This window comes from Lobosporangium transversale, assembly GCF_002105155.1.
Source record: "Lobosporangium transversale strain NRRL 3116 chromosome Unknown BCR41scaffold_67, whole genome shotgun sequence".
NCBI classification, from domain to species: Eukaryota; Fungi; Mortierellomycota; class Mortierellomycetes; order Mortierellales; family Mortierellaceae; genus Lobosporangium; species Lobosporangium transversale.
In genome coordinates this window covers 170246-186140 of record NW_019029045.1, presented here as the reverse complement: position 1 = coordinate 186140, position 15895 = coordinate 170246, and the positions used below count along the sequence as shown (strand labels likewise).

General features: G+C 39.9%; 6 protein-coding genes across 6 annotated transcripts; 2 read left to right on the top strand and 4 right to left on the bottom strand.

Moving 5' to 3' along the window:
- Window positions 1–37: 37 nt before the first annotated feature.
- Window positions 38–1803, bottom strand: BCR41DRAFT_390451 (ribonuclease III domain-containing protein; the record flags this gene model as incomplete). The annotated part of the gene is made up of 4 exons (XM_022028225.1): window positions 1565–1803; window positions 1022–1321; window positions 662–831; window positions 38–511 (listed from the first exon to the last, which is right to left on the bottom strand). The coding sequence occupies exons 1-4, from the start codon at window positions 1632–1634 to the stop codon at window positions 38–40; spliced, it is 1014 nt and encodes a 337-aa protein (XP_021875917.1). The 5' UTR covers window positions 1635–1803.
- Window positions 1804–2573: 770 nt separating this feature from the next.
- Window positions 2574–3866, top strand: BCR41DRAFT_375450 (inositol polyphosphate kinase-domain-containing protein; the record flags this gene model as incomplete). The annotated part of the gene is made up of 2 exons (XM_022026950.1): window positions 2574–3077; window positions 3300–3866. The coding sequence occupies 2 exons, from the start codon at window positions 2574–2576 to the stop codon at window positions 3864–3866; spliced, it is 1071 nt and encodes a 356-aa protein (XP_021875916.1).
- A 293-nt stretch (window positions 3867–4159) lies between these two features.
- On the bottom strand, window positions 4160–4853 carry BCR41DRAFT_342842 (ERV/ALR sulfhydryl oxidase domain-containing protein; the record flags this gene model as incomplete). Its single annotated transcript, XM_022022308.1, has 2 exons — window positions 4639–4853; window positions 4160–4560 (listed from the first exon to the last, which is right to left on the bottom strand). The coding sequence occupies exons 1-2, from the start codon at window positions 4787–4789 to the stop codon at window positions 4160–4162; spliced, it is 552 nt and encodes a 183-aa protein (XP_021875915.1). The 5' UTR covers window positions 4790–4853.
- Window positions 4854–5809: 956 nt separating this feature from the next.
- Window positions 5810–6781, bottom strand: BCR41DRAFT_401751 (hypothetical protein; the record flags this gene model as incomplete). The annotated part of the gene is made up of 1 exon (XM_022029246.1): window positions 5810–6781. The coding sequence occupies one exon, from the start codon at window positions 6779–6781 to the stop codon at window positions 5810–5812; it is 972 nt and encodes a 323-aa protein (XP_021875914.1).
- A 3474-nt stretch (window positions 6782–10255) lies between these two features.
- Window positions 10256–12862, top strand: BCR41DRAFT_363946 (HotDog domain-containing protein). Its single transcript, XM_022025973.1, has 6 exons — window positions 10256–10650; window positions 11029–11296; window positions 11486–11685; window positions 11791–11964; window positions 12062–12282; window positions 12412–12862. Exons 1-6 carry the CDS (start codon window positions 10365–10367, stop codon window positions 12817–12819), a joined length of 1557 nt encoding a protein of 518 aa, XP_021875913.1. The 5' UTR covers window positions 10256–10364; the 3' UTR covers window positions 12820–12862.
- Window positions 12863–13220: 358 nt separating this feature from the next.
- Window positions 13221–14903, bottom strand: BCR41DRAFT_314108 (GPR1/FUN34/yaaH family-domain-containing protein; the record flags this gene model as incomplete). Its single annotated transcript, XM_022021167.1, has 3 exons — window positions 13221–13600; window positions 13739–13805; window positions 14715–14903. 3 exons carry the CDS (start codon window positions 14901–14903, stop codon window positions 13221–13223), a joined length of 636 nt encoding a protein of 211 aa, XP_021875912.1.
- Window positions 14904–15895: the final 992 nt, after the last annotated feature.

Sequence of the window (15895 nt, the reverse complement as noted above, 5' to 3'; positions counted from 1 at the left end):
TAGCGCACTTTTTTTTTTTTTTTTTTTTTTTTTTTTTCTAGACAACAACCTCGGTGTCACCAATCTTTGTTGGCGTGTAAATAGCGCCCTCTTTCTCAGTATCCGAAGGTAGTCCAAAATCTTTGAGCTCCTCCATATAATACTTCTTCAATGCATCGGCATTGGCTCTGAACTCGGCCATCTTGATTGATGATCCAAAACCCTCACCAATCTTTTCTGTGCCCGAGTAAACACCGACGATGAAAATAGGAGCCTTCGAGGTACGACCTGTCTCAGCCAACATTCGTGCTACCGGACGCTCACGACCTAAACGCTTCATCAACACAGACAAGTAATGCTTGGGCTCATCAATCTGGAGCAATGACTCGATCTTGAAATCACGCGACAAAAAGTGAGCGTGAACGAATTCTCGGGCTTTGAGGAAACCTTGATCGATGTAGATGGCCCCGACTATAGCGCGTACCACTGAGGCCTTGACAGTTTTTAATGACAATTGGTGTCCTGCATCAGGCTAATTGAAAACAAATAATAATAATAGTAGTAGTAGTAATAATAATAATAATAAAACATTAGAATCCGATAGTCAGGAACATAACCGTGTCAGTCATACGATTTCTAGTTAGCGTATTGCCAAGTGAAAAAAATGTTGAATTCCTGTTACCTTTGAACGAACCCAACGAGCAACATCTTCAACACCAAATTCCTTGGCCATGAGCTCCAAAGTACTCGTCCGAGTGTATACCTCCACAGCCTCCTTCAACACATTTGTAGGAAGTTTAGGATATTTCACATGGAGATACTCCATGACAAACATATGCAAAGCCTTGTCACCTTAAAAATATATAAAGACCATGCGAAAATGATTTTAGTTTCATCTTGCATTTCACACTAAGAAAGTTTGATCTGCATAAAAAAAAATAAAAAAAAAAATAAAAAAAAAAATGCTGCCTTCAAGTGCTCTTCTACGATGAGAAACATTGTTGATCTACTTTTAGCGTCGCGCAGACTCGGGAATACTTACCAAGGGTATCAAGTCTTGCATTAGTCTGGATGCCGACCCTCTCATAACTAGGATGTGTGACAATGCGCATCAAAAGTGTCTGATCCTTGAGTTTGTTCAATTTTAGACGGTGAGCGAATGCAACGACTGCTGGTGAAGGTGTCTCTATCCTATATTTCGAATCCTGTGCTGCTGTTGCTGCCTCTGCTCCTGTTTCTGATATTGGTGATGATGACTTTTCTTCCTGTTGCTGTTGTACTTTTGACTTCTTGGCGGACTTGACATTGATAAGGAATGTACGGTTGAGAGTAGGTGTGGAAGCTATATCCCATACCCAAAAATTAAAATATATAAAGGAAACAAGGAAACAAAGCGATCAGAATTCGTCATAAAAAAAAAAAAATAAAGATCAGTTTTTGGAGTGATCGCTCATGGTTGCAATGGCTGGATGAATAGGGTTGTCATTCATTCCACAATACTATGTGATAATTAATCTCTTTGTTTCAACAAGGACGGTCGGGTGGCGGTCAAAGGTTGTTCCTGGAATATAGTATAGACACACACCTCGGATAATATTGGATGCACGCATAGTGTTCCTGGCAAGAACCAGGGGTGAGCGAATGAGTCCAGTCATGGTAAAAAAGAAGAGAGCAAATTGGTGTCCAAGCGAGGTAGTCAATCGATAGAGAAAATAAACTAGATAAAGGGCAACCTGTCGGGCGCTCGGGCAGAAAGGCAGAAAGTTGGAATGACAATGTTGCGCCACGCGTGTGAGAGTGCTCAATGAGAGGGAAAGAGGAGGGAGAGAGCCAAGGCTCGAAATGAGGGTTCTCCTCTTTTAGGAGTAAACAAAGCAAAGCCACCGGCGAAATTATTTTGGACTGCTGTCTCTCGTACAATGAATGTTGCATGTATAGAGTGTAAATGTGTTAAATATCGATGTGTGAACAAAACAGTGAGCAATTGCACATGAACAACATTTTTACTTTTATACATTTATACACCAGATTTGTGCATGTCATGCTCATGCACTCTCCCGCCAAACAAAAACAAAGAAAACGATCCACGCGTAATAATAATTTCTTCAAATGTCCCATTATATCCATATTGTCCTAATGAACTGAGAAACAGACAGCCTGCAGAATGTTGCTCAGATGCTCTTTCGAGTCTAAATTTTGACATACAACCGACTGGTTATTGCTGACTGGGTATTGTTTGAATAAATGTTGCTTCTTTTTCTCCTTGACATTTCCTCCTTTTCCTCACTTTTTTTTCACATTCATCATTCAACTCTCATTCTTCCCCCCATCCCCCCTTTTCAAGAAACACAGCAAGACCTCTCGTTCCTTTGTCCCTTTGTGTTTCTTTGTTCCTTTCTCTCTCTCTTTCTCTCTTTCTCTCTTTCTTTCTTTCTCTCTCTCTTTCTTTCTCTCTCTCTTTCTCACACACTCTCTTATTCTCTCTTACTCACACTCTCTCTTTTTCACACTTCCTCTGTCTCCTACACCCATACCTGCTTATGAAACTAAGCCCTCTCAGCAACCAAGTCGGTGGCCACGACGGCGTCCTCTCAATGGGTGAAGAAAATGAGATTATTGTTAAACCAGCTCTCCCACAGGAACTGCGTTTTTATGAGGAAGCTGTATTGCACCCAGAACTTCAGACTTGGATGCCTGCCTACTACGGTACCCTTACTCTGACACATCAACAACCCCAGCAGAGTCAGACCAATGGCCCCACACCAACTATCAAGGCCATGAACGGCTACCCCGTCTCAGATATGCTGTCGTTTAAACAACAACCAGACCTAGCAGCAAATGAACAAAGCCAGGAGCTACTTCATCATCTGACACGCGAAGAAGGTGCAGAGGCATTCACAAAGGGCGACAAAGAGGATGCTGAATGTCTTTGTCTCGAAAATGTCTCACATGGCTTTCATAAACCATGTGTCTTGGATCTCAAGTTGGGCACGCAGCTGTATGATGATGATGCCACCGAGGAGAAAAAGCAACGGCTGGCTAAAGTGTCCGCTGAGACGACCAGTGCTTCCTTGGGTTTTCGTTTGACAGGCTTTCAGGTAATAAAAAATATCCCTCATGTTTATTTTTCATTATTGTTCTTTTGTGGTTATTTTTGTCCCAAAAAAAACATTCCATGATCCGAACATTGTTATTTTTTTTTTTATCCACCTGGACTTGATTATGGTACACAAGGAAAATGACTAATGAGTTTGATGATCTAATGATGAAAAAAAAAAAAAAAAAAAAAAAAAAATTATTTATTTCTTTCTTTCTACAAGATTTATGACAATGATAAGAAAGAGTTCATCAAGTACTCAAAACATTATGGCAAAGGTCTAACCAATGACACAGTCCTGGATGGGTTCCGAAACTTTTTCGCTGCCAAGCTTGGGCCTCAGAGGATGCGATTGGTCATCGAACGCTTTATCAGCGATCTAACCGACATTCTGGCCACGTTAGAAACTCAAGAGGTCAGGATGCGATCCAGCTCATTGCTATTGATGTATGAAGGGGAGCCTGATGCCTTTGATGAAGGCCTGATGATGGAACAGGAAAAAATCGCGAATGTAGTAGCAAAAGCAAAAGTTCATCTGGATCAAACAACTAATGGCTCAGACAATGGTCAACACGATAATGGTTATCAAGAAATGGATATCGATGAAGATTCAGAGTATGATGAAGATGATGAGCTGGCTCAGAAGGTAACAGATTTGAGATTGATCGATTTTGCTCACAGCACTTGGACACCCGGTCATGGCCCCGATGAAGGTGTTCTCCTAGGTGTCAGGTCCACGCTCGCACAATTTGAAAAGCTCTTAACGGTGGACTATCCTGCTGAAAATTAATCAGGCACCACTGAGGTACAATCCCTTCCTCTTTTTAATCATATCGCAAGTAATATCAAGTCCTGTAATAGATTACCATTCCATTCATACTTAATAAACGTAATAATAATCATCATGGCACATATCCTATTTGTAAATGTATTATTTTTTTCTTGTTTTTTTATTTTTTTTTTTATTTTTTTTTAGAGCTCTATGAGTGCATGGATATTTTAATGGATTATGCATTGATATTACAAATACATAAATCAGTCTAATCGTCTTTGCTATCTGCTCTTTTTTTTTTTTTTTTTTTTTTAATCGCAACGGCCGTCTGCAGGGCCGTCTCTCCATCGCTCATCAAGCTTGTTGCAATCAAATATTTCTTTTCCAAGCATCTCATTGACTTTGTTGTGCATACCACACATCCACCAGGCCAACTCCATTCGGCTCTCGACCTTGGGAGGATCGACTTTCATCTCCTCACGCAGGTGCTCAGCACAATAGCCACATGGATAAAATTGAGAAAACGAGCTCAACAACGACTTCATAGTTGATTGCTCCTGGGCATTGGGCTTGTCTGGATAATAGGCTGCCATCGTATGTAGGAAAGTCCATGTTGCACGACCTAGGACCTCTTTATCGGGCGGACATTCTGCTTCGTAATCGAATGTTGAAGTAGAAGAAGAAGAAGAATCCCTTCCGTCTGCCGCCGTCGCTGCTGTCACTGCCGCTGCTGATGTCATCGTTGATCCGTCAGAAGAAGAAGAAGATGATGATGAATCGCCCTTCTTACTTTTGGCTTTCTTTCCAATCTTGGACCAGCTCTTCCAATCTGTGCAAGTACGACATGGTTTCCCATCCGGTCCCAGAACCATACCCGGAGGCAAGGAAGCTGTGCTATCCTGGATCGTATCGGAAGGCATTGAATGGTCAGGCGCAGGCATATTTGTCCCTTTTTTGTTGATTAATTAATAAGGCGATCGGAATGGAATAAAAGAGAAAAAAAAAAAAAAAAGTCACCCAATTTTTTTTTTTTTTTTTTTTTTTCTTAAGAATGGATGTGTATCAGGTGACAATAAGGAGTAACAAATTCGATTTATCAAGGTTTCTTTCTGGTGAAGGAAAAAGGAAAGACAAACGCGTATTTAAAAGACAACATTCTTTCTTTGCATTATGAAAGGTATCTTTTTAGTCTCAGTTTAAAGAGGATTGATGTTCGTTTTTTATTTTGCTTTATTTTATTTTATTTTTTTTTTTTTTCCCTCCGAATTCTAATCTCACGAGCATTGTTGGAATATAGCTTCTTGTAGACTCCCAATAACAATACATGACAAGAGCTTTCCATCATTATCAATGCCTGACTTTTGCGCCTGTGTCACTCCGTGCCATAAGTCTCATATAACTAGAGACAGGAGAGGAATAACCGAGTACGGGAGGAAAGAATGACAGAAGAAACTGTTTGTAAGATCAATTGACAATTGGTGAGTGAGGAACCATTCAGGCCTTGTTTAGTAAAATATGATCTTTATACTTTTTTATTATTTGCATCACGATGCCATACTACAATAGAGAATAGTAAAAGATATGGGAGCGTGCGGAGGCTGTGCATCATAAGGTTGTGTAAGTCTTATGAAGAGAAGCAACAGAGAGAAAGAGAGAAAGAGAGAAAAGGAGGAAGGAGGAATAGAGGAAGAGGAGAAGGGGGGTATACAAACAGCACAATAAAAACTACAACAACAACTAGAAGGTATTTACAGAGGTTGATCCAGTTCAAAAAGAAACAAGAGGTGAGGAAAAAAAAAAAAAAAAAACGAAGAGCAAGGGAGAGAGACGCGAAATAGGGACAGCATTGAAAGTCTGTGAGGCATTTTGTAAGCCTGGGATGTTAAGGTTGAGTAACTGTCAAAGCCTCGTCTCTTGGAAAGAGCCTAGGATGTACGGCGAAACCTTTTCCATTCACGCGCTCAGAAAAGCCAGGATTCAGAAAAGAGGCGCTGAAAAGGACTGGCCTCGTCTTCATCCCTGAGAGCACTATTGATCAATGATTCACGGTCACGGGGGCGTTGAGAGCCCATGACCATAGCTGACAATGGCTTCTCGCTCTTGGGCTTTGGTAGATGGTTGATTAGGTCTTCATTATCATCAACCCAGTCCATGAGCTCGTCCATATCACCTTCAAGCTCTTCTTCCCACTCGTCGACCATCCAAACCTGATCATGACGCTCTTCATCCTCATCGTGGATGCTGCCTGTGAGTGAGATATTGATGCGGTTACGGCGATGACGCTCATCTTCATCCCCATTCTCAACCTCATCACCATCACCATCACCACGGGTAACCGCACGCAAGATACCATCCTCACCCAGTTCAAACAACTCTTCGTCCTCGGCATCAAACAAATCGATGGATGGATAATGTGCATCAACCAAGGTTCGTTCTTCATCTTGGCCCCAAAAATCTAAATCTTCCTCCAATGGGGTCTTCTCATTAATTTCGGGCTCACCAATCGACGCAACCGTACCTGAGGGAGATACATGATGGTCTTCTTTTTCAGAACTTGGTTGCTGCTGGTTCGTCAATTGCTGTTTGAGTTCCACAATCATATCGTAGTTGATATGAGGGAACAAACTTCTACGTTTGTATGCAGAACCAACGGCAGGAGAAGCAGGATCAGTGCCACTTGCATCGCCACTATCATTCTGAAACTGTTCATCGCTGGAAGGAGGGATATTGGGCTCGGTGTAAGGGGAATGGGGGCGACGTGCCTGTGGTTCTTGAGGTGAACGTTTCCAGTATGGAGAGGCGCTGTTATAGCGGTTGTTATTGTCATTGTTAAAACCAAAGGCCGAGGAAGAAAAAGAGAGGATTATCAAAGTCAACAGAGCAGAGCCCAACAATGACCTGGAAAAGAAGCAACTGAACTTTGTATGCCGCATGGAATTTTTATCGATGTTGGTTACTTTTTTTTTACTGTTGTTGTTGTTGTTGTTGCAATTGGATGTGTAGCGAATGAAAGCTGTTGTTTCTGCCGTGCAAATTTTATTGGATGTTTCCAACGATTAAGTAGGATAGCATGCAGTTGTGAAAAAGGAAAAGAAAGAAAGAAAGAAAAGGGATGAAAGACAAGATGGTCGGGCGAGGGCGTGGGTAACTATGGAAGTCTAGAAAGAGATGAAGAGAGAGGGCGCAATATTTTTTTTCCGACTGTTGACAGTTTCAAGAAGGATTTAAGGAGAGTGCAAAGACTGAGGATACGGTTTTATTATGACTGATGACAAGAAAAGATACAAGTGAAGCAGACAATGAGGGGTAGAAAGGACAAATGTATCCGGCAAAGTATTTGGAGGGAAAAGAGAGAGAACGAGAAAGGGTATGAAAGAGAGGGGTCAATGAGAGGGACTGAGAGAGGTTGAGAGAGGTTGAGAGAGGTTGAAAGAGGTTGAGAGAGGTTGAGAGAGGTTGAGAGAGAGGAGATGAGAGAGAGGGGGTAGAAAGAGAAAGTGTGAGGATGCGTGAGACTCTGACAAGAGCAAGGAGCGGGTTTGCAGGTGCAGTGCAATGCAGACAGGCAGGCAAAGGGAAAGAGAGAAGCACAAGCAGGCAAACAAGAGAAGAAAAAAAAAAAAAAAAAAAAAAAAGAAAGAGACGAATGGCATGAAAGTGAACGTTTATATATTCTTTCAGTTGAACTCAAAAGAGCGTCTGTCTTTTTTTTTTATTTTTTTTATTTTTTCCTCTGACTCTCTTTCTGGTAAAAAAAAAAAAAAAAAAAAAAAAGAAATCTTAGGCTGTGTTGAGCCTGCGCTTACTTGCTTTGCCCTTCCTTGCTCTCTCTTCTCATGAGATATCTTTTTTACATGATACGACAGAAATAGAACTGGAAAGTCAAAAAGGTCCAGCTAAGGTCCAGCTACACCTCCAACGTCGGCATTCTTCTTTATGCACTCTACATAAGACTCAAACTCAAACAGCTGTTACTGTGTTCCCGTTTCTTCTTGAATGCAGTCCAAGAACTTTGTAACAGTAATAATACGCTGAAGATTCTCAGACACGCAAGGCAATGGACATGGCAGAGGAAAAGATTACTCTCTATTCCACTGCCACATCGAAAGGGCGGGAGCCAAAGACATAGCCGAAAACTGGGTTTGTAAGTTTTTTTTTTTTTTTTTTTTTCCTTTATTTTATTTTATTTTTTTTTAACGATAGGAAAATACCGACATCCAGTTTACAAATCTCGGCACTAGAGAATCCAAGACTTGCTCGCCAGGCAAAAAAAAAAAAAAAAAAAAAAAAAAGTTTGGCTCTCTTTTTTCTCTTTTTTTAGTTGTTTTTAGACAGCGGCTCTTTCGCGTTCACTCCTTTCTGGTTATACAGGACGTTTGTTTGTCTCGAATGCGTATAAAGTATACGAAGGAATCTTACAACCATTTAATCTGACGACGGCCGAGAGCTTTTTTTTTTTTTTTTTTTTTTTTTTTTTTTTGCTGTCTGACAAAGGCATGTTGCCTCCTTGTGGACCGTAAAGGAAGCACCATACCATCATGCAGTTGGTCGTTGTCAATTGGGAGCACTTTGCTTGATAATCAGGCTAGCAACCATTAACTGTGTGCGACCTTTTTGGCAGCATCTTTTCACTGAAAAAGTATTCCATGTGGGATTCAAACAAGCTTTAGGCATTTAAAGCATTAAAATTACTGTCCATTTCCTTTAATAAAATATATTTATTCTAAGATGTGCGGTACGCGTGGAATCTTTGTTGAAGTCTGAACGTCTGGTTCAGTTGTAGTCTAACCTGTACATGTACCTTTTTTTTTTTTTTTTTTTTTTTTTAAAAAAAAAAAAAAAAAAAAAAAGCTCTCAATGCTCGGGTAAATGTCATGGTTGTTGGACTAAACCCAAATGAGAATTGGCTTCATCAGCTGCAAAAAAAAAAAAAAAAAAAAAAAAAAAAAAAAACCAGCACGGAATAAAAATATAACGGTCTGGAATGCTGAATGCAACTCTTGAAGAAATGAGGAATGGGTATCATCCAAAAGAGGATAAGCTGATTTTTTTCGTCTGTGCAGAAAGGATAAATTGCTTTCTCCTATCCACAATCGTGATCGCCTACTGTTGGAAACCCTCAACAGCCTTTTTTTTATATATATATGTAGAACTTATTATTGGACTCTTATCGACCTAGATGCCAACTTTGGTCCCATCATCCTTATTCGGGACGTTGTATCAGTGTTCAGTATACGAATGAGGGATCATTAAAGAGGGTGGAGCCAAAATGACATGCATACATAGAGTAAGGGGAAAAGCACGATCAGTCATGTGTGATGTACATTCCCCGTGGCGTATCGCTGACCCATACTACCCACCGAACCATGTAACGTAGTATACTGTTGTCCTCTCCAAATCCATGAGAAGGAACAAAGCAAGGCGGGAGTTGTGCCTGGTTTTGTCATCTCAAAACTTCAATACCATCTCATAGGTAGCTCTAATAACAGATATCAAAGCCTGACCTTTGTTTACTCAATCTATCTGCATGCGTGAATAAACTTCCTTTGTTCGAAGGTGCATTAGTCACTATAGCGTAGGAAATGGAGCCTTAGCTGGACCTTGACTGCCTTGGCTGATGGAGTACACGTCATTTAATACTATGAGTGCCCTTCAAAACTAAATACGTTACAAATAAATAATCTAGTGGCAACCCATATGAGAGAAAAAGCGAACTTAAGAGAGAAAAGGTGTGTGTGGGTATGAAAGAAGAGTGATGAAAGCAAGCTTAGTTAATACTTACCATGAACGTTAACGGGCAGAAAAAGAAAGAGGACGTGCGCTGAGCTCAGCCACGGTACTTAAAGGGCGCATACCATCTGTGGCTGAGTTCCATTAATCAAATAGAAACAACCATCCATCTTTAAAGGACCTTTCATAAACATCTTCTTCAGAGCACAATACCATTTTGACTGTAGTCATTCAAAAGACTATGAGGGTCATGTTGCCTTTAGGAGTTAAAACTGTGTCATGGATATGATCCACCTTTGGACAAATTTGGTCGAGATGTTTATCTTGAGCGGGACTTTCTGATGGACCAAAGAGTTAAGGAACATATTTCTCCTGCCGTCCAGGTCGTTTTGTCTGCGATCATTGCTTGCTTTTTTTTTTTTTTGTGTGTATTTTCACCTGAACATGGATCTCGGTCCTAGATTATAGTAACTCTCTCATTTGCTTGCGAAGTTGATTTTTTAGTTTTTTTTTTTTTTTAGTAGATCACCCTTCAAAGTTGCAGCCAAACACGCACGTAATATTTTGTAATTGATACACATTGACTCAACCCAAATTAAATCCGTTGCACAAAATCAACAAATAATGCAGGCTTGCATTGCTGTATTACAGAACAGCTCTTCTCTTCACAACGTTTTTTTTTTTTTTACGATTCCACATTGCTCTTCACATTCTTCATTCCATTTATTTTTCTTTCCAACACATTATTACAAGTACATTCTATCTCTCCTCATTTTTTTCTTCAGCATGTACGCCTCCCGCGCAAAAACAACATTCTCCACCCTCACTTCTACTATTATAAAGCGTCCCTTTTACACGAGGAGGCTGCTTTCCTCGAGCCGCAATGCTCAAAAGGACAAGATTGTACCTGAAGTCACTCAGCCATCCGCCCACAATGTACTCTCAAAAACAACTTCCCCTTCTAATGCCCCAACGGCCTCATTGCTCAACAAGGAGTCAATCGAGAAGTCTCAAAAGGATCTCTCCGATCAACTTGGAAGCAGTCAGGCGGGCAAAATTCTTGCAACATTGAGTAAGTTGGATCCGATCTTCTCCCTTTGTTCCGGATATCCATACTTTTTTTTTTTTTTTTTTTTTTTTTTTAGTATTTTTTCATTCTAGCTCATTGAAATGATTGCATGATCTCTTAAGTCAGGGTGATGTTCTTCTGGTCTTTACTTTCTGTTCTTTTGAATGTTCGGATCAGGTTTTTTTATTTTACACTTTAACGCTCGCTCGAATCCCAAAAAAGGAAACCCCGCATGCTCGCTCTTGCATGCTAGTGGAAGAAGAGTGTGGGAACTAATTTTATCATGCACGTTTACTCACATCATGATGGATAGATTAAACTGACCCTCACTCCTGTTCTATTGTATTCCATTTGTCTCTTACCCCTCCTTTTCCTCAATAGACTCCTCCAATCTAACAGGTCCTAATGGTAAAGTCTTTACTGTAAGGCCATTAACCTCATGGATTGACAAGCTTGCAAGTGAGCATGGGTCTCCCGGTGCCCACTTTGTACCCAACAATAACTTGGATTCATCTCAACAGCCAAAAAAGTATCAGAAACGCGAACTGGTTCTCAAGTCTATGGAGGATTCTTACACAGAGATCATCCTACCCTTCAAGTCTGATAAGGCACTTCTGGAGGAGTACATCAACGTGGGTGGAACACTGAGGTACCGTTCTTTTTTTTTTTTTTTTTTTTTTTTCCTCTTGAACGCCATGAGTTGTGGGCGGAGTCCAAAAGTTGTTGAATAAGCGAGATCTGCGTGAATAGAACAAATGTTTTTTTTTTTTATCATCCTAACAATTATCAACCTCCGACTTTTTTTTTTTTTTTTTTAACTATGGTTTGTGGACCTTAGGCACGGAAAGATTATGGAAGATCTAGATGCATTGGCTGGGGCTATTGCCTACAAGCATGCGGATGATGGTAAACCCGATAGCTCGCCCATCACTATCGTAACCGCCTCTGTTGACAGGATTGATTTGTTGAAGCCTTTGGGTGTTAGTGACATTCGTCTCTCCGGTCACGTTACATATGTTGGATACAGTTCTATGGAGAGTATGTAGCGCTTAGCATTTATTATGTCCGCACCTTGTCTTGACAGCTGACCTGAATTTGCCCTTTTATTAATTCCTGTCATATTCCAATTTTTTTTTTCCTTAGTTTTTATGAAGATGGAAGAAATCTCGGCAGAAAAGCCAGAAGAACGAGGTGATACTATCTTGGTCGCAAGATTCACCATGGTTGCTAGGGATTCACTCACCGGCAAGGCTGCTCAAATAAATCCGATGTTGCTCAGCAATGACACTGAGAAAAAGTTGTACCAGATGGGAGAAGGTAGACATTCGCAAACACTTTACCTCATAATGTGGCCTAGAAAAAAAAAAAAAAAAAAAATCAGCCCACTTACGATTTTATATTAACATGAATTTAGATCACAAGGCTAAGAAGCGCTTGGCAGCAGATGCTGCACTGACAAAGCGTCCCCCAACAGAGGAAGAGCGTTTCTTGATCCATGACCTCTACCTAGAGTATTCGGAATATGAAAACCCACATTCCAAGACCAAAAAGCCGGATAATGTTGAATGGATGTCTGATACGAAGATGAGTGCCATCCATATTATGCAGCCCCAAGACCGTAATATTCATGACAAGGTATATATATGATTTATTAGATTTATTTAATTTGGAAATGTAAACAATGCAGACAATTCCCACCTGAATGTGTCATATTGACTCTTTATTTTTTTTTTTTTTTTTTTTTTTTTTTTTTTCGCTTTCCAGGTTTTCGGTGGGTACCTGATGCGTTTGGCCTACGAACTTGCGTTTTGTAATGCCTCGAAGTTTATTTCATCTCGCCCAACATTCTTGGCTCTGGATGAGATTTCATTCCGCAAGCCTGTTCCGATCGGAACGTTCTTGGAGCTAGACTCCCAGATTGCATACGCAGAAGGCGGGGACCATCATTCATTTCAAGTCATGGTCAAAGCTGATGTGTTGAACGTTAGTAAGAAAACCAGGGAGACGACCAACACATTCTGGTTCACGTTCACGGATCCAGTCAAGGGCACTCCCAAGATCATGCCCAAGACCTATGCAGAGTCAATGTTGTACCTTGAAGGCAAGCGTAGGAGGATGATTGGAAGCAAGCTGGCCGGTGTTAGTAGGAAAAACCTAGGTCTGCGGGACTAGGAAGAGGAAACGGTCAGGATATATATAAAAAACCTCTTTAGACTTTTATTTTAATATCTCTTATAATAAATAGACAATAGGTTATGACATTCATAGGACAGTTCACATTTAGAAGGCAATCATTTGATACAGCCTATTCTTCTCTCATAAATATGGAGTTTATTTGTTTATGCAAAAGGGTAGGATTTTTTTTTTTTTTTCTTCATCTGATAATACAAAAAATTACAATAAATGAACATGATGCTAAATATGATGAAGACATGATGGTACTGATGTAGTAAGAAGAAAAAAAGAATAAGGAAATGGTATATGATAGTTGAAATGATTATATTGGAGCGAAAAAAATAAAAAAAAAAGCGGATACTTGAATGCTTGGCACCATTTTTTTTTTTTTTTTTTTTTTACCGACGACCCAATTGACCCAAGGGCAAGGTATAAAACGAGTTTTGAGAATTACTAAGGTCTGCCATTGCACAATACCACGCAATACTGGCAGTAATAACACCGATGCCACCACCGGCCTTTTGAACCAGATTACCGGGGGCCAAATGAGCTAGACTAGAGATCGTGCTGAACAAATAGGTCATACCGAGGCAAAAGAACAAGGCCGAAGAAGCCAGATTGGAACGCCAAGTGAGGGTCCACATCAAGAAGGTGAAAATGGTCCAACCCAGAAGATAGATCCCCACAGCCGTCATGTAGTCCTCAGGGTAGTCCGCATAGGCTGCAGCCACACCAAAGGAAGGGATCAACAGTGTTGCATAAGAAATCCAATAGAGTCCTAGATGGAATGAAAAAGAACGAAAGAAAAGAGTAGTTAGTAGACAAATATTAAAAAAGTAAAAAATAAAAAAATAAAAATAAAAATAAAAATAACTTTGGCTTGCTGTAACATAGTTTGTAGATGATTTAACAATACCATATGAGCAAAAAGTCGTTCCTCCGAATGTGTTGCCGTTACGATATTCAAGCAATCCAGCAATGACCTATGACAGGGTTAAAGAAGAAGAAGAAGAAAAAGGAGAAAAAACAAAAGGAGCCAGGTATAATGTTTATACGGATATGTTAGTTGGGCCTTGTTATTGTGTTATTGTGCATAGACCATGCGTTTCCGAGATAATGGAGAGTAAATACGTGTAATGTAAACAGTAATATAAAAAAAAAAAAAAAAAAAAAAAAAAAAACACGCTAGTAGACGCGTTTCTGCACACAACATTAAAGACCTTTTCTCTAATGAACCAACTTTAATTGTTTCTCTGTCAATTGAACCCTGAAACGTCTTTCTGTTGTACTTTTAATTGTTGTGATGAGTTTGTGTAGATTTTAGCTCACCAACGTTAAAACGTCGGTGGAGCATTTTGTAGAAGCGGGGAAGCACATAAAATTGGGCATTTACGTGTACGGGGACCAATTAGATCTGCAATAAATAGATTAATAAATAATACATAGTCTACAAGGTCGGAAAAAGGAGGAAAGCAAAATGTGATCGCCACAGCAAATTTTTTTTTTTTTTTGCTAATTGTATTGGGCTTATGTTAAAGGAAAAAAAAAAAAAAAAAAAAAAAAAAAGGCGGGGAACTCAAAATTGATATTCTGATCGAATGTTCGCGTATTCTTTTTTCTAAACATGAAAATGCAATGCGGACATGTAAAAAAATAAAAAGAAAGCAATATGAAAAAGGACCAATCATCCAACCAAAAGCATCTTGCTCTCAATACAAAATTACAAAAAATGTCCAAAACAAAAGCAAGATCGTATGAAGACATAAGGAATAGAAAGGAAAAAAAGAACAAAGTGCCGATGATGAATGTGCATAAAGTCTGGAGGTATGGTGAAAAAGAAAAGAAGGAGAATTGGTTTATGCGCGAGAAAGGGATTGGGTGACGACTATTACCTGTCCAAGACCACCGTAGAACATGGCTGTTCCTGTAATAAAGTTGCCAGGTGCGTTGGGATGAACACCTGCACGCAGGTTGTAAAGACCCATGCAGAACGCAGTTAATGCGAAGGCACAGAGACCGAAGGGCCCAGGATTGGGGGGTGAGACACTGGGCTGCAAAACCGCGTTTAAGGAAGGATTCATGTTCATATCCATCTGGAAAGGTGATACTCGGACATCTTCTGGTTCCAAGTGAGCATGAAGAGGAAGCTGTGCTTGCTGCTGTTGAAGTTGCTGCTGCTGTTGCTGTTGCTGCTGCTGTTGTGTGATGATGTGGTGGATTGGATGATCGACAAGCTGGTGCGGTTGCTTTGAAAGATCAAAGATTGTATCCTTGGATGAAGACATGTGTTTAGTGCTTTGACTGTTGTGGGGTAAAAATTCTTTTTGGAAAAATGTGTTTTTATATAAGAATTGACAGGAGAACGAAGGAAGAAGGTCGAGTGAAGGTATGAAACCTTTCGTGGCAGGAGAAGATTGACAATCAAAGTAAAGGGAAAGAAAGAGAAAAGAGAAAAGAGAAAAAAAAAAAAAAAAAAGAATAAAGAGAAAAGAGACAGGTGGAGCAAATAGAAAAAAAAAAAAAAAAAAAAAAAAAAAAGCGAGGTGTTCTTGTAGCTCTTTTTTTATATAAATATTTATTAGTTGAGCTGTCCATTCTCTTCATCATTAGATTCCTATTCCTTCCATAATGTGTATGAAATAGAGTATCTATTCCTCTTTTTGATCTTGCCAATGGGTTCGTCGGGGCTGTAATTATTGTCAAAGAGGCCGACAGAATCCGGGGATATGCATAAACATCATTAAGGACTTTGCCACTCTCCTATCATTGGACCAGTGTCTGAGGAGAAATGTGACACCTCCCCATCTGCCTCATTTGCTTCATCTGCCTGCCTGGGAGGAAAGAAATAAAAAGAAAAAAGAACCGACTAAAATGTAACCAACCACAGCACACCACTCAGGGTCATTTTAATTTTAAACTTTGGTTCAAAGTTGTCCCGTCCTATGCATATGCGTTTCTATGAAGCAATTAATAGGATCTCTTCTTGCTTGCTAGTCTAGTCTATCATAGAAAAAGGTATATAGTGTGGGAAGTCAAGGCATGTCGCATATATATATTTATATATATATCAAGG

Excerpts from the sequence above, each read along its gene's own strand:
- BCR41DRAFT_363946 (XM_022025973.1), top strand. The coding sequence starts at position 10,365 with ATGTACGCCTCCCGCGCAAAAACAACATTCTCCACCCTCACTTCTACT. Across the intron at positions 11,686-11,790 it reads TGGATACAGTTCTATGGAGA|TTTTTATGAAGATGGAAGAA; the intron begins GTATGTAGCGCT and ends TTTTTTCCTTAG. Across the intron at positions 12,283-12,411 it reads ACCGTAATATTCATGACAAG|GTTTTCGGTGGGTACCTGAT; the intron begins GTATATATATGA and ends TTCGCTTTCCAG.